Raw genomic sequence first — 21421 nt, 5'->3', positions numbered from 1 at the left:
CCCCCGCTGCCCCGTATATAACCGGCGTCCGCGCGGCCGGGCGCCCACAGTGAGCGGCCCCCGCCAACGGCGCCGGATCTTGTTCAACCCTTCGCCACCCGCTCTAAGTGACCGGAGTCGCCTCGCCCACCGCCACCATCGCCATGCCCGGGTATTCCAGCGACAGGGATAGAGGGTGAGTCCGGGGGCACGGCCGGCGCCAGCCGCCGCCAGCGTCCGGACTCTGAGCCTGCCCGTGGGGCTCTCGGGGTTGTTTTTCAGACGTTTTAAGATGGCGGCGGGGCGGGGGTTGGGCCCTGAGCCCTTCCCTCAGCGCTCCCGCCGCGAGGGGTGGCCGTGGGAGGGTATCGGGCTTTTTTAGGCCACCGATAGTGAACGACTGTCGGTTCCTTCGCCTCAGAGCACCCCCCGCGGGTGTGCTACCGCTGAGAATACCGCCGGGAAATTTTAATTTTTTTTTTTTTTTTTTCCTTGTTGGGAAGGAAGAGACTCGCCCCAACCCCCTGGGGACGCCCCCCCAGCACAGACTGTCCCGCAGAGCCCGATTCCCCCCGCTGAGAGCGGCGGGCGGGCTGGAGGTTTGTGGGTCAGTGGGTTGGCAGTGCCGAAGCCTTGGGGAGCTCTCGGCAGGGCGGTTCCCTCCCCTCCCTTCCCCCTCCCCAGGCTCGGGCTGTGGCCGGCAGGAGCCGGCCGGCTCCGCTTTGTGTTGTGTAAGCGGATGTTAATGGCCGGCCCCGCCATGCGGTGGCTGAGGGGAATCAAAATGCCGGCTATGCTGCTGCTGCCTTTGTTCCTCCTCCTCCTCCCCCCGCCCAGCCCCGGCTCTAAAATGGCAGCGGCTGGAAAATGTGGCGTAGACAGAAATGAGAGACAAAGGAAACAGCGCTGGCAGGAAGCAGCGGCCGCTCGGGAAGCGCTGTGTTGTGCCGGGAAGGATCGTTCGCAGTGCTCGCCCGGCCGAAATCGGGAAGTGATCGGGGCGGGGGAGGGAGCCCCGTGCTCAGATCCAGCGCGGCACTGAGCCGCGCCTCGGGGCTTTCCAGATCAGCCTTCTCCGAACGGAGGGACCGAACCTGAAATGCTAATAAAGCGCATGGCCTCATAAAACACCGTTGTTAAAAGAAGTCTGTGTTTTGGTGCATGCAAAAGAACGGTTTACGGGAAAGTTATCTCAAGGTTTCGTAACCACTCCTGCCCCCTTTCAGCAAGAGGAGTGTCACTGGGACGGGAAACCATTTTGATCACGGGGTAGTGCCAAGGTTTTAATGCTTGTTGTAACTTGCTGTTCGATTGCATTGTATGGAAATGATAAAGACACGTTATCTTAGCTTGTGAGTAAGAATTGTGGCCACGCAGATCGTGACATCTGCAGCTTAAAGTACGAGTTTAAAGTTTTAGTGTCCTGAAACTTCAGTAGGTAGAGTTTATACAACTGAATTGTAAAGTAATGGGTGGGCTGCAGAGATGGTGGTGAAGTTGTTCAGGAAGAGGACCAAAATGTTTCTCTTGGATTCTATGATGCATTCTTTTTGTCTAGGTTTGGAGCCCCTCGTTTTGGAGGAAGTAGAGGTGGACCTCTCTCTGGGAAGAAATTTGGAAACCCTGGGGAGAAACTTACAAAAAAGAAATGGAACTTGGATGAGCTGCCCAAATTTGAGAAGAACTTCTACCAAGAACATCCGGATGTAGTGAGACGTACTGCGGTATGTACCTGATCTGGCTCGAGCAAAAGTAAACAGAAAGTGCAAACATGTTGAGGGTCATGGGGCCCAGCAGGCACAGATGGGGTAACTTAAAAAACAACTTCAGTATCAGAGCTTATTTCCAATAACTGGTGTTTTGTTTTGCAGCAAGAAGTTGAACAGTACAGGGCGAGCAAAGAGGTCACAGTTAGGGGCCATAACTGTCCAAAACCAATTATCAACTTTTATGAAGCAAACTTCCCTGGTAAGTGAAGACTACTTTACTGGTTGTTCTTCAGATTGGATTAGGGCAACATCTGAATCTATATGTTTAATCTTTTTCTTCAAGCAAATGTTATGGAAGTAATTCAGAGGCAGAACTTCACTGAACCAACTGCTATTCAAGCACAAGGTTGGCCTGTTGCATTGAGTGGATTGGATATGGTTGGAGTGGCACAGACTGGATCAGGGAAAACACTCTCAGTAAGTTTTGATTGTAGCCTGAAATACTGCTGGATTTCAGCAGTGACAGTATGGTGTAGCCTAGTGCAGGATGAATACTTCAAGGAAGAGATTGTAATGAGATTTTTCTTTCTTCCAAACAGTACTTACTGCCTGCCATTGTGCATATAAATCATCAGCCATTCCTGGAGCGAGGAGATGGACCTATTGTGAGTATTCCTAAATGAAAGGGGATTTTAATTTCTAAGTACTGTATTTTACAGTCTCAATTGGCCATGCTCATAAGAGTGCATAGCAACATTCTGTTTCTCTATGGGAATAAAGTGGTTCCCTGTTGGGGTAGTTTCTCAAGCAGATTCTGTTAACTCTGATTGGATTGTCCTGAAAATAGTACAGAACAGGCTTTGATTTTGGGTTATATTTTGGAAATTGCTATCCCTGGAAGCTAGTGACTTTCAGGTATCTCTCACATGTTTGGTGGTAGTTAAGATGCCAGGTAACCTGATTTGCTGGTTTGACTACTTAAATCTACTTCAGTCTATCTGGCACTGAACTTACACTCAGAATTAGTCTCAGACTGGGATCTTCCAATGGGTATTGAACTAAAACATGGGCATCCTCTTTGCAGTGTCTTGTGTTGGCACCAACCCGTGAACTGGCCCAACAAGTGCAGCAGGTGGCTGCAGAGTACAGCAGAGCGTGTCGTTTGAAGTCCACGTGTATTTATGGAGGTGCTCCAAAGGGACCACAAATCCGTGACCTGGAAAGAGGTATGGATCAGCCTCAGTGCTTCTCTGTCTGAGGCAGTGTGGAAACTGCTTCAGCTGATGGAACTGCTTGGTTTTAGGTGTGGAAATCTGCATTGCAACACCTGGAAGACTTATAGACTTCCTAGAAGCTGGAAAGACCAATCTCAGGAGGTGTACCTACCTTGTCCTTGATGAAGCTGACAGGATGCTTGACATGGGATTTGAACCTCAGATCAGAAAAATTGTGGATCAGATAAGAGTGAGTATAAATGGTTTATGCATTTATCACTATAGCAGATACAAACTACTGCCACTACCCTTGTTAGAGTAAGGGCTGTGCAAGCCTGGGTAGTTTTGGTTGGGCATTGAACTTAACCCTATACTGATCTTTCATTGATCTTTCTAGCCTGACAGGCAGACTCTGATGTGGAGTGCCACATGGCCTAAGGAAGTGAGGCAGCTGGCTGAAGATTTCTTGAAAGAATATGTGCACATTAACATTGGTGCACTGGAGCTGAGTGCAAACCACAACATTCTTCAGATTGTGGATGTGTGTCATGATGTAGAGAAAGATGACAAGTAAGTAGGCCTTGGGGGCAAAGCATTCTGTGTTTTCTGTCAGTTTTACTTCATGAACTGTGGAATGAATGCCTTATTTTGATGGATTTTTGACATCAGTCTGAGGCAACTTAAAGGCAAGAAATAAGTTTAAACTTGTACAGTAGAAAGCAGTCTAAGCTCTAACCATAATCTCTTAAAAACAGGCTTATTCGTTTGATGGAAGAAATCATGAGCGAGAAGGAAAACAAAACAATTGTTTTTGTGGAAACCAAAAGGCGTTGTGATGATCTTACCAGAAAAATGAGGAGAGATGGGTGAGTAGCAGCTGAGACTTCACTGAGCAATAGTCTTGCACATGCTCTTGACACCACAGTTCAGAATCAAAACTGTCAGGGGCAGCAGCTGTCAGCTGCAATGCCCAGACTGGAATTTGCCAGTAGCCCAGTCTTTGACTACTGAAACCACCAAAGGAGAGTTCTTGGGTCAGCCAAGTTCTGTGTTTTCAGGTGGCCAGCAATGGGTATTCACGGTGATAAAAGCCAGCAGGAGCGGGACTGGGTTCTAAATGGTGAGTGTTTCAGTAATTTCTGCAAGCATCTGATTGATGGGTGCTGTTTAAGGAAAAGAATTGATTCATTTCTTGTGTTACAGAATTCAAACATGGAAAAGCACCAATCCTGATTGCTACAGATGTTGCATCCAGAGGTCTAGGTTAGTAAAAACTCGTAATGCCAGTTGGCCAAAGCTTTTAAAGAAAGTCTATTGCTTTCTTTAACCTCTGCATTTTTCTAAGTTTTCTTCACATAAAGGTGCAGTCTTTGTGGCAAGGCCTAGGCATGACAATCGGAGGACTCGAGGGGGATGGAGGACTAGTGGAAATGATCGGCTGGCTGCTTCCAGTCAAATAGAGAGGTGAAAGCTGAAAGCATTGTGTGCCAGTAATCTTCAAAAGGCAAAGATCATCCTTTAAACTACTACCCCCATAAACTGTTCTCTCATGAAATAAGCAGTTTCATTCACAGTTCACTTTGCCCTGGTATTTCTCTTCTCTCCATGCTTTGCATGATTTGCCATGGTGCAGTACTGTTAGTTTTGTGCATACTGTCTGCTGTGATCTGTGGGTCTTTGAATTTCAGTGAGTTCTTTGAAATGTTGAAGAACATAATTTTAAACTTCAATGTTCTATGAAATTTTTTTCAACCATGAAATGGAGAGAGCAGCTTTAAAATGTACTAAGCCTTGTACAAATTGGTGAGTACTGGCACATGAAATCTGAGCATAAAAGTCCACCTCTCACTTTAACAAGTGGGGCAGGAAAGCAATGGCTTTTCAATGCCTTTGAAAGTCGAAGTTCCTCCACCTATACATAGTCGTCATGTCGAGACCTGCCAGAGAGAGACCCATTCTCAAGTGAACCCTGGCTTCTTGGAAGCGCTTGCCTAGACAAGACACAGTGCATAAAAACAACTTGGTGACTTTGGGGGGACAGGTATGTTTTTCTTGCAGCTGCAGTTCAAAGGTCTTGGCAAGACGAGCAGTGTTGGCCCCTTTTTTATGAGCTTCTAATGAGTGTGTATGTGAAGGACCTTGTATGTTTTTACTCTAAGGTCCTCAAATGAGCACATGAAGAGGCTGCTGTGAGCTTTAGTGGCCCTACTGCAAGAAGCTTTCAGATGTCACTTGATGATTTGTAAAGGGGACACTTGAGTTGGGAATGCCAAGCAAATGCACACTCCTTTATGGTAAGGTTTTGGATCACAGGGTGGGTGATGAGAACGGGATCAGACGGAGTGTGCGTAACTTTTCTCTTCCACTATGCTCTTGCAGAAATGGATGATTCTAACACTGTTCTTTGCAGCCATTATTCCCTTTAAAATACTCTTGTCTAATGTTTATCTTCGATTTGGCTGTTGTGGTGTGCAAAACTTTGTACCTCGCTTTTTGCCACACTGCAACACTTTACAGATGTGGAAGATGTGAAATTTGTCATCAATTATGACTACCCTAACTCCTCAGAGGACTATATCCACCGAATTGGACGAACTGCCCGCAGTACCAAAACAGGCACAGCATACACATTCTTTACTCCTAACAATATTAAGCAAGTAAATGACCTCATCTCTGTGCTTCGGGAGGCTAATCAAGCCATCAACCCCAAATTGCTCCAGCTGGTTGAAGACAGAGGTTCAGGTAAGGGCCGTTCTTGATCGTGGTGCATAGCTTTCAGAACAAAATGGAAACTCGAGATTCCACCTTCAGCCTCTCTTCAAAATAAATGTGGAAGGTGGTTTAGTTACCAGTTACTGTGACCTCAGAAGGTGTTCATTAACGCAAAAGCCAAAAAACAGCACCCAGATGCTCCCAGCCTATGCTGTGGTGCACCTATGGCTAGGGCAGGCCAAAGAGATACTTCTTACTTGCCCTGAAATAAAACACTCGTGGACTCAGTTTTGTGGCTTTGTCTCCTGTGGCTTGGAAAGAGAGAGATGGACCCAAGTGTCCTGCTGGCAAGTTAAAAGTCACTTTGATGCCACAACTTGTGTTATGGGGGAGAGTGTATGACTCCTCAGAAGTGAGACAGCTTTATCTAACTGGAGTCCAGCAAGCACCTGGAAAGCTTTTATAGTAGGTTGGAATTATTGGGACTGAAAATGAATGCTGCTTAACTGAACTGAAGAGCCTTTATAATGCACATAACTGTCCTGTCTCTTTCACTAGGTCGTTCCCGAGGTGACCGACGTGACAGATACTCTGCGGGCAAAAGGGGTGGATTTAGTAGTTTTAGAGAGAGGGAGAACTTTGAGAGAACCTATGGTGCACTAGGCAAGAGAGACTTCGGAGCAAAAACCCAAAACGGGGCTTACAGCGCCCAGAGTTTCAGCAATGGAACTCCCTTTGGGAATGGCTTTGCAGCTGCAGGCATGCAGGCCGGCTTCAGGGCCGGCGGTAACCCCACGGGAGCGTACCAGAACGGCTACGAGCAGCAGTACGGCAGTAACATTGCCAACATGCACAATGGCATGAACCAGCAGCAGTACGCCTACCCTGCCACTGGTGCTGCTCCTATGATAGGTTACCCCATGCCCACAAGTTATTCTCAATAACTTAGTGTATTTAAATGTCTCAGTTTTTCATAATTGCTCTTTATATTGTGTGTTATCAAAACAGGATAGTTATTTAAGAAATGGGAAATGCAGAAATGACTGCAGTGCAGCAGTAATTATGGTGCACTTTTTCGCTATTTAAGTTGAATATTTCTCTACATTCCTGAAACAATTTTTAGTTTTTTGTACTAGAAAATGCAGACAGTGTTTTCAAAGTAAATGTACAGTGATTTGAAATACAGTAACAGAAGGCAGTGCATGGCCTTCCAATAAAGATATTTGAAGACCGATTTTTCTTTCAGATGATAATTTTCTCAACATGTGCACAACTTTACATTAATGAAAAATGTCAAATGTTTTTATATTAAATTCTAGAAAGGTTTCTCAACTGTGTCTGATTAAACATTTAAGCTTATACAAATACCAGCCTTGCCTTGATTGGGCTAGATTGCTTAGCATGGCAGGCTCTGCTTCGATGGGGAAGAAAATTAAAGCTGGCTTCTAAGAAAGTATTGGAAGCAGCGTTCTTCCTTGTCTCACTAGCGTAGGGCCAGTTCTTGGAAAAGATCAAAACTCTGTAGTGGTGTTGCTAACAAGCTGCTACGAGCGTAGGAAGCTTCTGCAGCACCGTAACTGTCGCCTTCACACGAGCATATGTGCAGACCAGGCTTGAGTGTTGTGTACCCACAGCTGCCAGGCGTTGTGAGTTAGCATGCAGGCTTCTGAGCTTCAGAGAAACGGGAAGATCTTAGTATTAAAACTTTCAAGTTATACTTAAACTGGTATTGAGCAGTGATTTCTTTATGGAGGTGGTGGGAGGGAAGTGGGCTGTTGATCCATGACAATGCCTCATGGATTTTTTTTTTTTTAAGGACTTCTAGTATGTGCAAATGACTCTCTAATCTCAAAGCACTGCCCATGCTGAGTGAAAGAACAGCATAATTCTTCATCCTGGGGTTAAAGTGCTTAATGCTTTGAAGCATGGTGTATTTAGATTCCAGTTTATACTAATTTTCAGTTCCTCCTTGTTTATCAGTAACAGTGATGAGTTTTAAGTTTAACAACACTTAATGTGTTTAAGGTTGAATCCACAAGATTCTTTTTATGTTATTTTGAACCTGAGTTAACTTTGTTTTGCACTTACATCTTTTTGCTTAGTCTGCTCAGTCCTTGATTACTTGTCCTTGTTTCCCTCTGAGGCTCAGCTTGTGATGTTCTCTAACGCAGCCTAATCTGCCTCTTAAATTTCCTCCTTTTCTGTGAAGTTCTGTCACTTGATGATATTTTGTGATCCTTCACTCCTGCTTTGAGAACTCCAGCTGGAGGCTTTTAACTACCCCACTGCAGTCTAAAACTGCAGGTGGCAATGTGTTTTGGTTTGGGGTTTTTTGGGGGGAGTAGGGGTGGGTTTTTTTTTTCTCATTTATTTGTTTTGGAACACTGCTCAGTGTCACCGGGGTGAAAAACAAGGAAGTAAGTTATTTATCACTGAAGTATGACTTAATGCCTAAGTTTCCATGTCAGTGGCCTGAAACAAAATGCATTGAAAAGCTGGTTTTGTAAAGTTGGTTTTTTTTTAGTATTAAAGTCACATTAATAGCTTGTGCATTAAAATTGAGATATGAGAGTCTTTAACAGTGGTATAAAATCTAAAACGCAGAAAGAGGTTTCCTCCGTGTTTTTTATAACTCTTTCCAAACGACCCTTTGCGTGGGGCAGTGTTCCCTGAGGGTATAACATTTGCACATATAAAATAATATAAAGAAACGAGCTCTAAGCAGCTTTGACATTACTGCCGGTGCTACTCTGGCAGAATTGAACTCATGGAAATCTGCCTCGGAACTAAACTTGCCTGCAGTTCTTGTTGAGGCGGCAGTAGCAGCTCCCGCCGCTGACCCAGTGCCCTACTAAGGCGGCTGTCAGCGCCGGGCCCGGGGGAGGGGGCTTATCCCAGCCCGAGCCCTTCGTGCCGCGGCCCGCAGAATGGCTCCCGCCGCAGCCCCGCCTCCCTCCCGGCCCCGCCGCCAGCTCGGGCTGCAGCCGCGATGGAAATTTCCACTGCGCTGCCGGCGCCGAGCCCAGCGGCCGCGGGGAGCCGGGGCCTCGCCCGCGCACTTGGCAGCGGCCCCGCGGTGCCGCCTCCGCCCGAGCTCTGGCTGCTGCCTTGATGTGCCCCGGACGTGCCGCTGCCCCGCGGTGGCTCCAGAGGGGCTTTTCCCAGGAACGTCCCCGTGCAGCTGCGGTGTGTTCGGCTGACAGCGAGGGCCGGGTCTGTCCCATTGTCCCCCTCCCAGTCCGCGGTGCTGGCGAGCTCTGGCCGTCCATGTCCCACAGGCGCAGGCCAGACGTGACCCCGGCACGTGCGGCCTTGTTGCCGATGTTGGGAGCTCTTAAGGCCAGTTTGGTTTATAAAAGAGACATTGTTTATTCTGCGCGGGGCTCAAGGTTCATTACACCTATCAAGCACACCAAGGGGTAAAAAGTTACATATTTTTTACAATAAAATGTACACGAACCCACCTATCTAAAGCACATTCTCCGCCTACCCAGTGTATGTTTGTTTGTGTGATGTGATCTTACCCAATGCTTGAAACGAGTTCTTTTATTAAGCAACTTCTATTGTAGAAGTTACTTAACCACATTAGTTATGTTTACAAAAGACAAGAAAATTCAGTTCCAAGACGTCAATTCCTCTAGCAGAAGTTATCTAAGACGGCATCATTACGGTTACAAAGCGTGAGAAGATTCAATCAGGGGACAGAAAATTCACCTCGGACGGTCCCTGACCTTCGGCCCGCGATTGTTCTACTGCGCGTGTGCGGCCGCCATGTTGACCCCCCCCTTCCCGCGCGGGGCGCTGCGCGTGCGCAATGGCTGCCCCGACCCCCCCCCCCCCCCCCCCCCCAACACACACACACTTTCCCCCCTCCCCTTCCAGTCCCGCCGTGAGGGAGCGGCAAGATGGCGCTGGGCTCTCGCCAAGGCTGCCGCTGGTGCGGCCGCGCCGTCCTGGGACAGCCGAGGCGGCGGCGAGTCCCGGAGCCGGCCGGGTGTTCGGCGCGGCCGTACTCGCAGGGCAGCAGTGCTTCCGAGGCGGCGGGCGGGGCGGAGCTGCTGGAGGTGTGCTGGCGGCGGCTCTTCCTACGGGGCGGCGCGGGGCCGCTGCCCTGGAGCGCCTACCTGAGCGGCCGCCACCCCGGCTTCGGGCCGCTGGGCGCGGCGCTGCGCGCTAACCTGGCGGCGCAGTGGTGGGACTCGGCGCTGCCCGTGCGGGAGCAGGTGTTCCCCGTGGATGCCCCGCTCCACGGCCCACCCGGCGCTCTGCGGGACGCGCAGGGGCTGCGGCTGCTGCACCCAGAGACGCTGCGCGAAGCCCTCCAGGGCTATGGGCAGAGCCCTGGCGGCCCGGCCCTGGATGAAGTCCTGGGGGCCACGGGGCTGCTGCGGGAGAGCCTCCTGCCCGGTAGGTCCCGGGCGGCTCCGCTCAGCCTCCACCCTGCGCACGAGTTTCCTGCTGGGAGCGAAGCAGCTTTATTTAAGGGGTTTTCCCAGCTGCCTTGGTGCGGTTGGAATGTTCCTTCTGTGCGTGCTTTCCAAGGATCTTACCAGTACAGGTGGGCAGCAGCTAAGCTCCCTGTAATTCGGGGAAAAGCACATTAAAATCAACGTGCCCAGAGGAACCAGCCTACTGAGCCCATGCAAGGCATCAATGCTAGTAAAGATAGTGGGACCGCATGTACAAACAACACGTGTATAATATGTGCTTAATTTGTTCTTGGTAGAGTTAAAACATCAGAAACTTTCCCGTGGCCACTAAAAACAGGGCTTTGTCTTTTGTAGGTGTTCTAGCGCAATATGTGAGCTGCTTAGAGCTGGTGAACAAAAGACTGCCCTGTGGCCTTGCTCAGATTGGAGTGTGCTTTCATTCTGTTCCAGAAAGTGAACATTCTGTGTCAGGAAATGAACAACACAACAAAAACCTTACAAGGTAGAGCAATAGAGCAGTTAACCCCTTACACCTAAACCAACTGTTTCACTTTTGGATTATTTTTGAATGCTGTTTCTTGCTTTCCCCTTGTTATTTCCCAAGGTGTTAACTTGCTGCCCTTGCTGTTGTTTAAAGAATAGGCGAGAGGACCACGTCTCTGCTTGCCTGGTTTAGTTCTCCCAGAACTGCAGGACAGTGGCTCGATTACTGGCTACGCCAGAGGCTCCAGTGGTGGAGAAAGGTAACAGCAGCATATCCATGGGGAATCTTGGCCTGCTCCTTTTTGCCTTGGGGGGAATAGTCACCCTGGTTGGTTTTATGGCCTTACATTGCTGGCCTGTTCTAGGTGCATTTCTCGTGGAAATTGAGAAGCTACTGAAGTTGATGACAAACCTGATAACTAGTTTATAACGTGACTTACAGAAAGGCAAATGTTTTGTGTTTGTCAGTGATGTGAGATGAAAATGCCATAAAACAACCAAGAGATTTGGGCTTTAACTTATAAAAACCTTTGGCTGAAAATCAGAAAATGGTATTAAACAACCCAGATTTCAGTTTGCATTGCAGACTTGTTTTTTGTAGTTACTATGGGATTTGCAGTAGTGATCACCTCTTATTCCTTATTTTCAGTTTGCTGTAGGCCCGTCTAACTTCAGCAGCAGTGACTTTCAGGATGAAGTGGGCAGAAGAGGATTTAAGTTACATTATAGCTTTCCCTGGGGGACAGAAACAATAGAAACGCTGAAGAACCTTGGTGATACTGAACTGTTACAGCTGTATCCAGGAGAGAGATCTAAATTACTTGTAAGCTTTACTGTATGAAACATTTTTCCTGATAAAGATGGTAATGTGTGAGGGAAATGGTTTCTTTGCTTAGCATGTGGTTGGCCTTTTATTCATTTGCTGCAAGAACAGTACAGTTGACCCTCTGCAATCAAACCATCATTTTCAAAGCTGACAAAGTAGTGTTTGGTACTTTTATTTTTCCAAGGAATTCTTCAAAATTAGAAATGAGCCCTATTGACAAGACAGCTGTTGTCAGAGGCATAGCTTTTACCTGTATCTGTGAGTAAATGGAAACAAAAACTCAGACTGTGTTTTGCACTGTTCAGTTTGCATCAAAAACAGCCTGTAAATGTGAGGGGTTTTATTTCTTGCTGTAGCTTGTTCACTTTCATGTATGTAGAAGTTTTTATAACTTAATGGGTTATAAAAATAGCTTTATAGAAAAGGCAGGAATGGACCAGACGGAAACCTCTCCACTGAGTATGTTGAAGAGGGAACAAACCTAATAAATGGGAATGTTTGGAGTTAGGCTAAACAGATAAAACCAGAGTAACTTTGTATTTTACTAGAAAATTGCAACCTTCTTCTCATGATAGTCCTGTCTTTCCTGCTTTTGCAGTTTATTTCTACAAAACTGGGTTACATAGGGATTTCTCAGAATGTGAGGACTCATGGTCACTTGGAAGTAGTCTGCAAACCTCCAGAAGAATATGCAGAGTTTCAAATGTATTTGCCATAGATTTAAATTTATGATCAAAGTGGCAGAGCAAGAAATGAATCCCATCCTGCCCTGACCTGCTTTCCCCACTGTTACAGCCTTACCTGGTTACTGATACACTGCTAAAATTGCTGGTAATGTTTTAAATAAATGTCTGTATTTTAAATGAAATAAGAGTACTTGAGCTCAGTGTCTCATTATACATTTAAAGCAAACAAAAAGCTTTTGGGGACAATCTTTGATGTGTTCCTACGTGGGTTTTTTCTCTTCAGGGCCGAGATGGAAGGAAGAATGTCATCCCTCATGTTCTGTCTGTGAATGGGAATCTGGACCGAGGAGTGTTAGCTTATCTCTTTGATTCTCTACAGGTAGTTGAGAATCCATTAACAGCAAAGAAAAATTCTCAGAGAAAGGTAACTTCCTGTAGAAAATGTCAGAAAATAAGTACAACCCCCCTAGACAATGTGGTACATTCAAGCATGGCAATGTTTCCTTTTCCATGTGGCCATCCTGATCCCTTCCCAATAGGTGCAGACTCAACCTTCTCACTGGCAGCACCAGGCTGGCCCCATGGCACAGCCCCTGTGCTCCCTGTCACCCACATAAGCAATTTTTCTCATTCTGAGGTCCCCTTTTCCTGATTTACCCTTCTCTCTGATCAATAGGTAGGATCTTGCCATGCAAGCGATGGGGTTAAGAGAAATTGGAATGTAGCTGCAGATTGTGGGAAAGAGCAATTTGTCTTTTCCAGCAGCATTTGAAAGTGGCTGAGCAGAGTAGAGAAAGTGGGTCCCAGGTGGTAATGGGGCATCTCCCCAAGGACATCATTCTCCCCACTTTTCCCCTGTTTCCTGGAGTTGGGGTGCAGGCTGTCAGTGCTGTTACTCAGGCAGGTGTTTGGGCTTTAAGAACAGCAGTAGACTGGATAGGAGCTGCCTGCTAAGCTGGCTCTCATCACTCTGGCTCCATTCAAGATGATGGAACTCTGCTAACAAGTCTTAATCTCTTTTCTGGAGATCAGCCAAAATAGAGTAATTTCTGCCATGTGAATGTAGCTGGGCTGTGTGCTTGTTGCATAAACTACACTTGCTTCTAATTCAAGATTTTGTGTTGTAAGAAATTTTTTGTATGTTTAGAACCTAATTTAATTTTTAAAAATTTGCTATTTCCTACTTCTGTTTAGAATTGCATGATAAATACATTTAGTAATCTGTTGATTTTTTTTTAAATTTATTAGGTACTTAAACTTCATCCTTGCTTAGCACCCCTTAAAGTGGCCTTGGATGTAGGAAAAGGTCCAACAACAGAGCTGAGGCAGGTATGTGGTAAGAGAGTATTTTAATTTTGAGCATTGACTGTCCATGTCATGTGTTACAAGTCAGACACTGTTTATGTTGAGGAAAATCGTGCTGATGCTTTGACTCCTGGAGATTGCTGTTTGTGCAGGGTTCATGGTGCTCCTGCTCTGCAGCTTGTGGGTCACAGCCAAAGGAATTCACTGCAGCAGTTCCTTGTGTGGACAAATTGTCTTTGGTACAATACAGCTGATGCTTGATGCAAAATTAAGGAAAATGAAGAACACCATCCCTCTCAGCTTAATCTTTCAGAATTATCTTAGTACATGAGTCGCACCTTCAGAAAGGATTTTTAAAAAGTTTTCATTTAAGTCAGTCATGAAGTCCTTGTGGAAGGGAGGAAGCTTCCACTGGCATGTTTTTAAACAGAAGTGGAGACAGAACTGCCAGGCTGCTTTCTGATTTGAGATTATTTCAGCCAGCAAATAAACACCAGCTAGGAATGTTAATACCACACTTGTTAAGAGTTTTAATGGCTTCTTTGTATAGAGTCTCAGCCCTCAAAGTCTGTCTTTTACCTTTTGTTTTTAAATGAACACAGGTTTGTCAAGGATTGTTCAATGAACTGACAGAAAATGGAATTTCTGTATGGCCGGGTTATCTGGAAACTGTGCACGTGTCTCTGGAACATCTTTATACAAAGTAAGGACAAACAGTCTTTTGTAAATTAAACTATGCAGGTCAAAGATAACTTTCTGTGGACTGCTGTAAATATTCCTTTATTCAATAGGAAGTCATTGAGTGCAGTTACTGACTGAAGGTGTGGATCCCAAACTACAGACTTGGATTCAAGTAGTTGTATTATGAAAAACATATATCAGCTAATTTTTAAAATTAATTGAAGTAGAAGCCTTTCACATGTTACTGTTATTTCCCTGGAACTGTGAAATGCCTTTTAAAAACTCTCATGTAGAAAGCAAATTTCTTCAGATGAATTGTAAGCTTGCAGAACTGTTTCCCACCCTCACCCCCATTTTTGCATCTGGTCTGGTTCTGTGTTTCATTCTTAAGCACTCTTTCAAACAACCCACTCTGTCTAGTCTTGAACTTGACAGTTCTTCCAAGTCTGGAACCACTGATACAAGTGATGGGATTAACTGTTTGTGGACATAAAACAGCTATTCCATTTGGGGGCTTTGTTATGATTTGTTAACCAGGAGCAGACATGGGGCATATGGCTCCTCATGTCAAAGCATCTTGAGCATAGTCATGAGTGGTTTTTTCTGAGAGAAAAGAGATGCAACCTCTTTTTCATGTGCAGTAAAAGAAAACTAAATTCTGCTTGTAGAAAAATACTCTTTTAATAGGTTACTAAATAAGATTCTTTTTATATAATAAAGTAGCTAAGTAATTTGAAGACATGTAGTCAGGAAAGCAAGGAATGGCAATGAGAAAATTGGAGGTGTCACACCAGACTTAGTGCAATACAGCAAAACTAAACATGTACAGTTTATGGTCATTTGTATGTAAGTTATCTGATTTTTTCCATGCACCAAAAGCAGTAACAGGTGAGTTCTTCTCTCTGCAGGTACGATGAGATGAGTATTCCCTTCATGGTCTTGATAAGTGATGGCACTCTAGAGAATGGAGTGGTCCAGCTGAGAAGCAGAGACACCACCATGAAGGAAATGATGCACATTTCCAGGCTGAAGGACTTTCTAACTAAGTATGTTGCATCAGCCAAAAATGTGTAAACTTAAGCTTGTTGAATAAAAGGATTTTCTTAGACATCTCTGCCTGAACTGGTTTCAGCGTTGGCGTGGACTCAGTGGATTCTCTGCAAACAGTTCTGCTAAGACTTGGTGGTGCATCTGTTTTCTGTCACAGCTGGGTCTTCCAGGTTGCCTTGGAAAAAGGGAAGAGAAAAACTTGGCCCTTATTAGCAAGGCTAACCATATTCTTGTTCATGTCTTTGGTTTTAATATCATGACCCTGCTCCATCCTAAATTAAAAATTCAGCTTTCCTCTGTATTGCTGACACAATTGTGATCTTTGCTGGAAAATGGTATTTTATATTAAAGACTTCCAAATCTTAAATATTTTAATAACATCAGTATCTTCTCTTTACATTTATGTTCATTTATAATTTTTATGTTGGGTGTCAGCAAAGTCTCCCAGTGCTACATGGACCACCACTGATGTTTGATGGAATGGCAGGAACAGATTTATTATTAACAGGTATCTTTGTACTGTTTGTAGGAATGTGTCACATGGCTTCAGTTCTTAAACATGTCAACTACTTCATCTTGCACTTGATAAACATAAAAAAATCAGAAATATATTACCAAGAGTAACAGAGTAACAGATATAAATATTTTTTAACCAGTATTTTCTGTGGACAAAATATCTGTGTGTACAAAATGGTGGAAAAAGACTAATGTGTGATTGCATTTTTCCTGTACCTAAGCACAGTGGTTAAAATCAGATACAAAAGTTTGCAGAGATACAGAACTCTGTGTTTCTGATCTTTTCTAGATTTCCAGTGCCTGTACAGCTTGTTCAGTCCCTGTATAAAGTGCAGCAAGGCCCATGGCCTCTGATAGTCATCAGTGTCATGAAACACAAGAATTTGCCTTAAAATCTTGTTCTGCTAACATGGTGCTCACTTAACTATAAATGAGTTATTTTTAACAGCAGTAATAATTGCAGTATAGAGTATTTAGGCTAGACATAATCAATGTTAGCATAATGTGACTTACTGAACTTATGGAATTCTAAATAAGCTGGCTATGGAATGGTATTAAAGCAACCCAGCAACATCTTAGAAACAGCTGGTAGCAGGATACAGAATTTATTTTTAAATTCGCTATCCCAAAATTAGTTTTAGCAACCTCTCCCTCTCCGAGAGCTGAAGTACAGTTGAACTGAGAAATTGCCATCCTTGCAGGTACATAGAGGCCAAATAGAGATACTCTCATGCCTGAGGGATGGTTTTTCTTTTTGTGTTACATTAGACAAAAGTCTTTTGGTTATCTTATGTCTGCAAACAATCCAGTTTCTACTTTATGGTCAGGAACTTAAATCTGTGTGAAAGCTTTGCATGTAATTCTAAGTTTTCTCTGTTTACTTTTTCTCATAAGTCCATAGCTATTATGGCTCAGAGATTTTGCCTCAAAAGTGAGCTACGCTGTCTCTCTACAAACTGATTAGGCCAGGAAATTGGTATCTAAATATCATTTCTTTGTATGTAGCTTGCTGGAACTTAGCACATTTGAGGGCTGAAACATTTAAAAGTATGTGATTAAGTTAATCAGAAAAAAATTATAATCATACCTGGTACTCAGTCTCTGATGAGGACCTTTGAATAGACTGTAGCACATGCCCTCTTCCCTGCTGAAAGCCAGAATAGCATAATTCATAGCTGCTTTCTTGGTACAGATATACAGAAGAAGAATTACCATTACATCAGCAATGTGGTTACTAATGACATCTGTGTGGTTTCCTAGTGAGGCTGTTGAATTTGCCATAGGATGGTTTGTTGGCATTTTTCCTTCTTCTTCCCCACCCCTCCTCAAAACAATTTTAAAGCTATTTTAGTTTTTCCATAGTAACTAAGCAATTTCATAAGCAATTGCAAGTATTTAAGCCCTGCCTCCACCCAGCAAAATCCCCTCAAAACATATTTGTGTGCATCAGATATTCCAATATTATAGCTTGAGGTTTTCACCTTTTTCCTCTTCTCTTCTAATAACGGAGAAGTTGATGTATTCTTCTTCTGGTCTAACAGGCTCTGGTTTAAAGATGATGAACAGCAATTAACTCAGTTACAAACAACTTGAATCAGACATTTTTTTTCTGTAATTTTGAAACAAAGCAGTGAGATTCCATACTGATTATAAATCATGGGGTATCCATGGCCTTATCAGAGCTCTTCTCACTGTCCTTGCAGGCTGAGACCTGGCACAAGCAGCAGCACAGCACTGAGCTGACCCAGCAGGGCAGTGAGAGCTCTACCTACTGCATGATCAGGAAGGCAGGTTTGTTTGGAGGAGGTTACTCCATTTGGATATTTAGAAATTGGAAACAATGCCTTTGCTATTGGTTTGTTTGGGGGGATTCTTATTCCCCTTGGAAAGAGGCATTCACATTCTGTAGAAATGTGCAAGTTCAGAGCATTGTGGCTGTCAGGTAATGTCTTCATTATTGTGTGTTTTCTACAATTCATGTTCTAAAATGTCTCAGCATAAGTCAGTTGCTGTGTTACCACTTCATAATTTCAGTTTGATTTTATTTTGAATCTTGCCAAACTTAAGAAGGATTGAATAAATAAAGTACTGAACACTTGAACAGAATGCAGAAGCTGTGCAAGTTTGATTTTGCTACAGCTTCATATAGCTCACTACTGTCTGTTAGTAAATGGCCATTACACCCTTTTTTATTAAAACCTCAGTTCATTTAACCAGCTGCAGTTTTGGCTGCATGGCTGTCAGATGATGCCAGGTATGGATTCTGTGGGATTTCAGATAATGCCTCTGCCAGGAGGGTCAGGGGATGTCCCCTTCCAGTACCTGAAGAAACCTGCCTGACTGCAGGGGTGACAGGAACTTACCAATCTCTGAGTATATGACTTCATTTTCACACTCCTCTGCATTCACTCTTGAAGTAAGGCCAATTTGGGACCTGGTGGACTTAAATTTTTCTGCAAATTGTAAAAGAAAAACCTGTGTTGTGTGTGTGTATTTATATATATTTCTTAGAAATAAACAGTTTCAATGTATTTTTTAATATTTGGAGATCTCAGGTAATATTATTTTCGCAATCAAAATTACTCTTTAACCAAAGGCATTTTAATAATTTCCCTTTCCAGTGAGGTCAAATTCCCTCCAGTGTTTTTGTGTATTACATTAGCTGTTGCTTTGCCTCCCCCACCCCAGATCTTTCATCTAAAACCCAGCTCAGAGATTTGGCCTTGTCAAAGTCTTGTTAAGCTGCTGGTGCTGCTTCAGAGGAGATTCAACAACATGATAAAATACCAGGAGCTACTCTACTGAAAATGTGATCTTTATACGCTGAAATACATTGACAACATAAATGACCTTTGGAAAAAGAAACACACATTCAAATAACTTACTTGCTTTATACAAAGGAATTAGGAAAAATGGAATTGCCAGAGCCAATCCTATTATAAGTAGTAGCAGGATCAGCCCAAGAGAAATTATCAGGGGCTGAGAATGGCTTCTCTCTTCTGCCAAAAAGAAAAAAAAAGGTGTTTATGCAATGAAGTGTTGTCTCATATTTCAAGTATTTTCTGTAAATTGAAATCAAGACTTAAAATTTCTTTCAGCTTTTAGATTAACTGGGGTTACTGTAACTGTTCATGAGAGTCCCAGGGGCTCTGTGCCCCAGCAGAAGGAAGGCAGCCTGCTGGTGCCTGTTAAGCTCTTTTATGGGAGCAGAGAGAAAAATGAAACCAGACTCTCTCCAAGGTGGACCAGGGGTTTCCTGTAAAAGTGAGTCTTTTACAGACATCCCCTATTGTCCCTTCAAACTTCTATCTACGATGCATGGAGTTCTATGGTTTTGTATTAATTTTAAAACCTCAATTTTTTAAATTTAAAAAATTATATTTTGAACATCACATTGCAGGATCAAAATATCTGGCTAAACAGTTGAATAGTTACAACATTGTGAATTTTGTGTGATCCCAGTTTGTCAGCAGTAGTAACCTCTTCTCATTCATACCTGCTAATGTAAAGTTGAAAGCGTTGCTGTATTTTGTAATATTGGGAAAACTGTTATTAGCTCTGCATTTATAGGTTCCAAAGTCACTAAGGGAATTGATAAATAGGAAAATCACAGCTGCTTTCCTCTTCTGCATTGTCTTTTGGGGAGAAATGTTTTGTGTTCCTTTGAAGAATAGATACGTGATGGGAAGGGATCCGTTCTCCGAGAAACAGGACAGGCTCACGTTCTGGCCTTTCTTTGCCTGAGAGGTGGGTGAGCTCAGCACTGGCTTGGAGATTGGCTCTGTAGAAAGAAAACTGAAAAGTCTGAATCACAGAGTACAGGACAGGCTCCAGACAAGACTTGGAGTGACAGCACTGCAAAAGAGCTGGGCATGGAGGATGGAGGGGTCGTGAGCCAGGTGGGAGAGCCCTGCCAGTCCTGAGGTAAGAACAGCAGCAAAGTTCAGCTCCTCAGTCAAGAAAAGAAATGGCTGTGTGCCCCTGCAATAACCAGGGCTGGGAGGGGGTACAGCAAGACGTACCTAAGAGGGTGAAGTTGAGGCTGTTGCTGTATTTTCCACCACTGGAGTTGTTATACTCAGCTTTGCACTTGTATTCCCCCACATCCCTGGCAGAGCTGATGGTCAGGGTGAACAGTGCAGGGCTCAAGTCTGACCTGTTTAAAGCAGATACCTGCTGGTTGTGCTTGAACAGTATGTATCTGACAGGTGGAGATCCAGGCTCAGAGAGGCAGGAGAGGGTCACATTCTGCTTCATCACCACATTCAAAGTCCCCTGAACCAGTACCAGCTTGGGATTGGACACCATCTCTGGAAAGAAAAAACTTCTGAGTGAGTTGACTGCACCTATGACACAAGAAAGCCCCAGATTTGTCCCAAAATATGTTGACAACCAAGCTATGCTTATTTGTGTTGAAATGGCCCATTATACTTTTCCACCTCTGATAGTAGGCAACTCAATAACTATTCAAAATCAGAATGCAGCTTCACACATGAACAATGCCTGTGTTCATGCAAAAGAGGCACAGCCACGCAAAGCCCACAGATGTGTTCAGATGAATCAATACTTTTGAACTACAGCAGCAATTAAAATAATAGAATTATAAAAGATTAAATCAAATATTGTCGAGCATTAATTGTAGGAGAAAGTCACCTTATAAATTAGTTGAGAGGTAGCATGTGAACCTGAAAGCAAAAGCAATATTTGATTTGTTGCTGTTTATTAACAGACAGAACTAACCTTGTGAAAGTAGATTGAGCACATGAATAGTGGCAGTAAGGACCTTGATGGTCTCTCAAATTTGTTTCTTTTCATGATCTTATACAAATGAATTTGCAATCAAAACCTGTCTTTCCATAGAAAATGGTACTGAACTAGTCATGACTAAAATAAATTACAACATTTCCATGAGGGAAAAAATGTTTTAACAAGTTAAAGCAATTTTGACTTTACATACAGGTCAGCAAAGAGATGGTTAACTTTGTACAGAAACTTTTAAACTGATTCACTGCACAGAGAGGCAAAAGATTTAATTTGGCATGAAATTTTTTGATATTTTTAAATTCCTCCCCCATTTTTTTGGCTAACAGTCAATCTCAGCACATACCTCAAAATCAACAAGAGAACCTACCTTTGCCATTTGCAGTAATTTTCTGTATCTGTTGAGACATTTGAGCTAAGAGAAGAAGAAGAAAAGCTTTCAGACGAGAAACAATGGTTCTGCTTGAGAAAGATCTGTAATATGAAAGAAACATGTCCTTAGCTTACTGTAGGAAAACAGCAGAATTGTCAGAAAAAACATTTTCTGGATACTGGGCAAGAGAGCTGGTGCAGTTACATGACAGATCTTCTGAAGGAGATGGAGGAGTGGCCCTAGGGCTTGAGGAAGTTCTAAATACGGAAACTGTGCTGATCACTGCTGATCTTTACTCATGTTTCTGTGGAGAATTTTGTCCAATTTCACGTACATTTAGCCTATGGCAGGCAGAGGAGTGGGCAGAGAGAGGAGCAGTGGGGTGGGGAGCAGCAGTTTGGGACAGGCAGATGTTGTGCAGCAGTTTGGGACATAGGCAGATGTTGTGCAGCAGTTTGGGATGCAGGCAGATGTTGTGCAGCGGTTTGGGACACAGGCAGATGTTGTGTCCAGCTGTCCTGAGCCCTGGCTGATGTGAGCAGCAGTTTGGGACAGGCAGATGTTGTGTCCAGCTGTCCTGAGCCCTGGCTGATGTGAGCAGCAGTTTGGGACAGGCAGATGTTGTGTCCAGCTGTCCTGAGCCCTGGCTGATGTGAGCAGCAGTTTGGGATGCAGGCAGATGTTGTGTCCTGCTGT

The 21421-nt window shown here is 44.1% G+C and overlaps 3 protein-coding genes across 12 annotated transcripts; 2 read left to right on the top strand and 1 right to left on the bottom strand.

Moving 5' to 3' along the window:
* Positions 1 to 6848, top strand: DDX5 (DEAD-box helicase 5). Of its 2 annotated transcripts, none has more exons than XM_071451211.1 (13): positions 1 to 151; positions 1538 to 1703; positions 1851 to 1947; positions 2032 to 2165; positions 2288 to 2353; positions 2773 to 2914; positions 2992 to 3152; positions 3300 to 3472; positions 3658 to 3768; positions 3961 to 4022; positions 4106 to 4165; positions 5420 to 5644; positions 6173 to 6848. In XM_071451211.1, exons 1-13 carry the CDS (start codon positions 144 to 146, stop codon positions 6556 to 6558), a joined length of 1791 nt encoding a protein of 596 aa, XP_071307312.1. In that variant the 5' UTR covers positions 1 to 143; the 3' UTR covers positions 6559 to 6848. The 2 variants fall into 2 exon arrangements, with proteins under 2 accessions (XP_071307312.1, XP_071307311.1); XM_071451210.1 differs by having other exon boundaries at positions 19 to 175.
* Positions 6849 to 7471: 623 nt separating this feature from the next.
* Positions 7472 to 15133, top strand: POLG2 (DNA polymerase gamma 2, accessory subunit). 8 transcript variants are annotated; one of them, XM_071451220.1, is made up of 8 exons: positions 7472 to 9678; positions 10399 to 10546; positions 10682 to 10787; positions 11177 to 11350; positions 12323 to 12463; positions 13288 to 13368; positions 13947 to 14047; positions 14934 to 15133. In XM_071451220.1, the coding sequence occupies exons 1-8, from the start codon at positions 9429 to 9431 to the stop codon at positions 15097 to 15099; spliced, it is 1167 nt and encodes a 388-aa protein (XP_071307321.1). In that variant the 5' UTR covers positions 7472 to 9428; the 3' UTR covers positions 15100 to 15133. The 8 variants fall into 8 exon arrangements, with proteins under 8 accessions (XP_071307321.1, XP_071307318.1, XP_071307316.1 ...); XM_071451214.1 differs by having other exon boundaries at positions 9456 to 10021; positions 12323 to 12418; XM_071451213.1 differs by having other exon boundaries at positions 9458 to 10021.
* A 441-nt stretch (positions 15134 to 15574) lies between these two features.
* On the bottom strand, positions 15575 to 20935 carry MILR1 (mast cell immunoglobulin like receptor 1). Of its 2 annotated transcripts, XM_071451229.1 has the most exons (8): positions 20860 to 20935; positions 20723 to 20767; positions 19614 to 19901; positions 19088 to 19372; positions 18477 to 18590; positions 17955 to 18044; positions 17073 to 17135; positions 15575 to 16738 (listed from the first exon to the last, which is right to left on the bottom strand). In XM_071451229.1, the coding sequence occupies exons 1-8, from the start codon at positions 20891 to 20893 to the stop codon at positions 16686 to 16688; spliced, it is 972 nt and encodes a 323-aa protein (XP_071307330.1). In that variant the 5' UTR covers positions 20894 to 20935; the 3' UTR covers positions 15575 to 16685. The 2 variants fall into 2 exon arrangements, with proteins under 2 accessions (XP_071307330.1, XP_071307329.1); XM_071451228.1 differs by having other exon boundaries at positions 20723 to 20908.
* Positions 20936 to 21421: the final 486 nt, after the last annotated feature.

Source organism: Agelaius tricolor, unplaced genomic scaffold (genome assembly GCF_023055355.1).
Source record: "Agelaius tricolor isolate 1412-34295 unplaced genomic scaffold, bAgeTri1.0.p SCAF_32, whole genome shotgun sequence".
NCBI classification, from domain to species: Eukaryota; Metazoa; Chordata; class Aves; order Passeriformes; family Icteridae; genus Agelaius; species Agelaius tricolor.
Note: the sequence above shows the minus strand (reverse complement) of the source record. Positions and strands in the feature narration are given on the sequence as shown.

Excerpts from the sequence above, each read along its gene's own strand:
- DDX5 (XM_071451210.1), top strand. The coding sequence starts at position 144 with ATGCCCGGGTATTCCAGCGACAGGGATAGAGG. Across the intron at positions 1,948-2,031 it reads TTATGAAGCAAACTTCCCTG|CAAATGTTATGGAAGTAATT; the intron begins GTAAGTGAAGAC and ends TTTTTCTTCAAG. Across the intron at positions 5,645-6,172 it reads GGTTGAAGACAGAGGTTCAG|GTCGTTCCCGAGGTGACCGA; the intron begins GTAAGGGCCGTT and ends CTCTTTCACTAG.
- POLG2 (XM_071451213.1), top strand. The coding sequence starts at position 9,520 with ATGGCGCTGGGCTCTCGCCAAGGCTGCCGCTGGTGCGGCCGCGCCGTC. Across the intron at positions 10,547-10,681 it reads CACAACAAAAACCTTACAAG|AATAGGCGAGAGGACCACGT; the intron begins GTAGAGCAATAG and ends TGTTGTTTAAAG. Across the intron at positions 12,464-13,287 it reads AGAAAAATTCTCAGAGAAAG|GTACTTAAACTTCATCCTTG; the intron begins GTAACTTCCTGT and ends TAAATTTATTAG.
- MILR1 (XM_071451228.1), bottom strand. The coding sequence starts at position 20,846 with ATGTTTCTTTCATATTACAGATCTTTCTCAAGCAGAACCATTGTTTCT. Across the intron at positions 18,591-19,087 it reads TTTCAACTTTACATTAGCAG|AAGAGAGAAGCCATTCTCAG; the intron begins GTATGAATGAGA and ends TCTTTTTGGCAG. Across the intron at positions 17,136-17,954 it reads AGTCATATACTCAGAGATTG|AGCCTGTTAGACCAGAAGAA; the intron begins GTAAGTTCCTGT and ends TCTTTAAACCAG.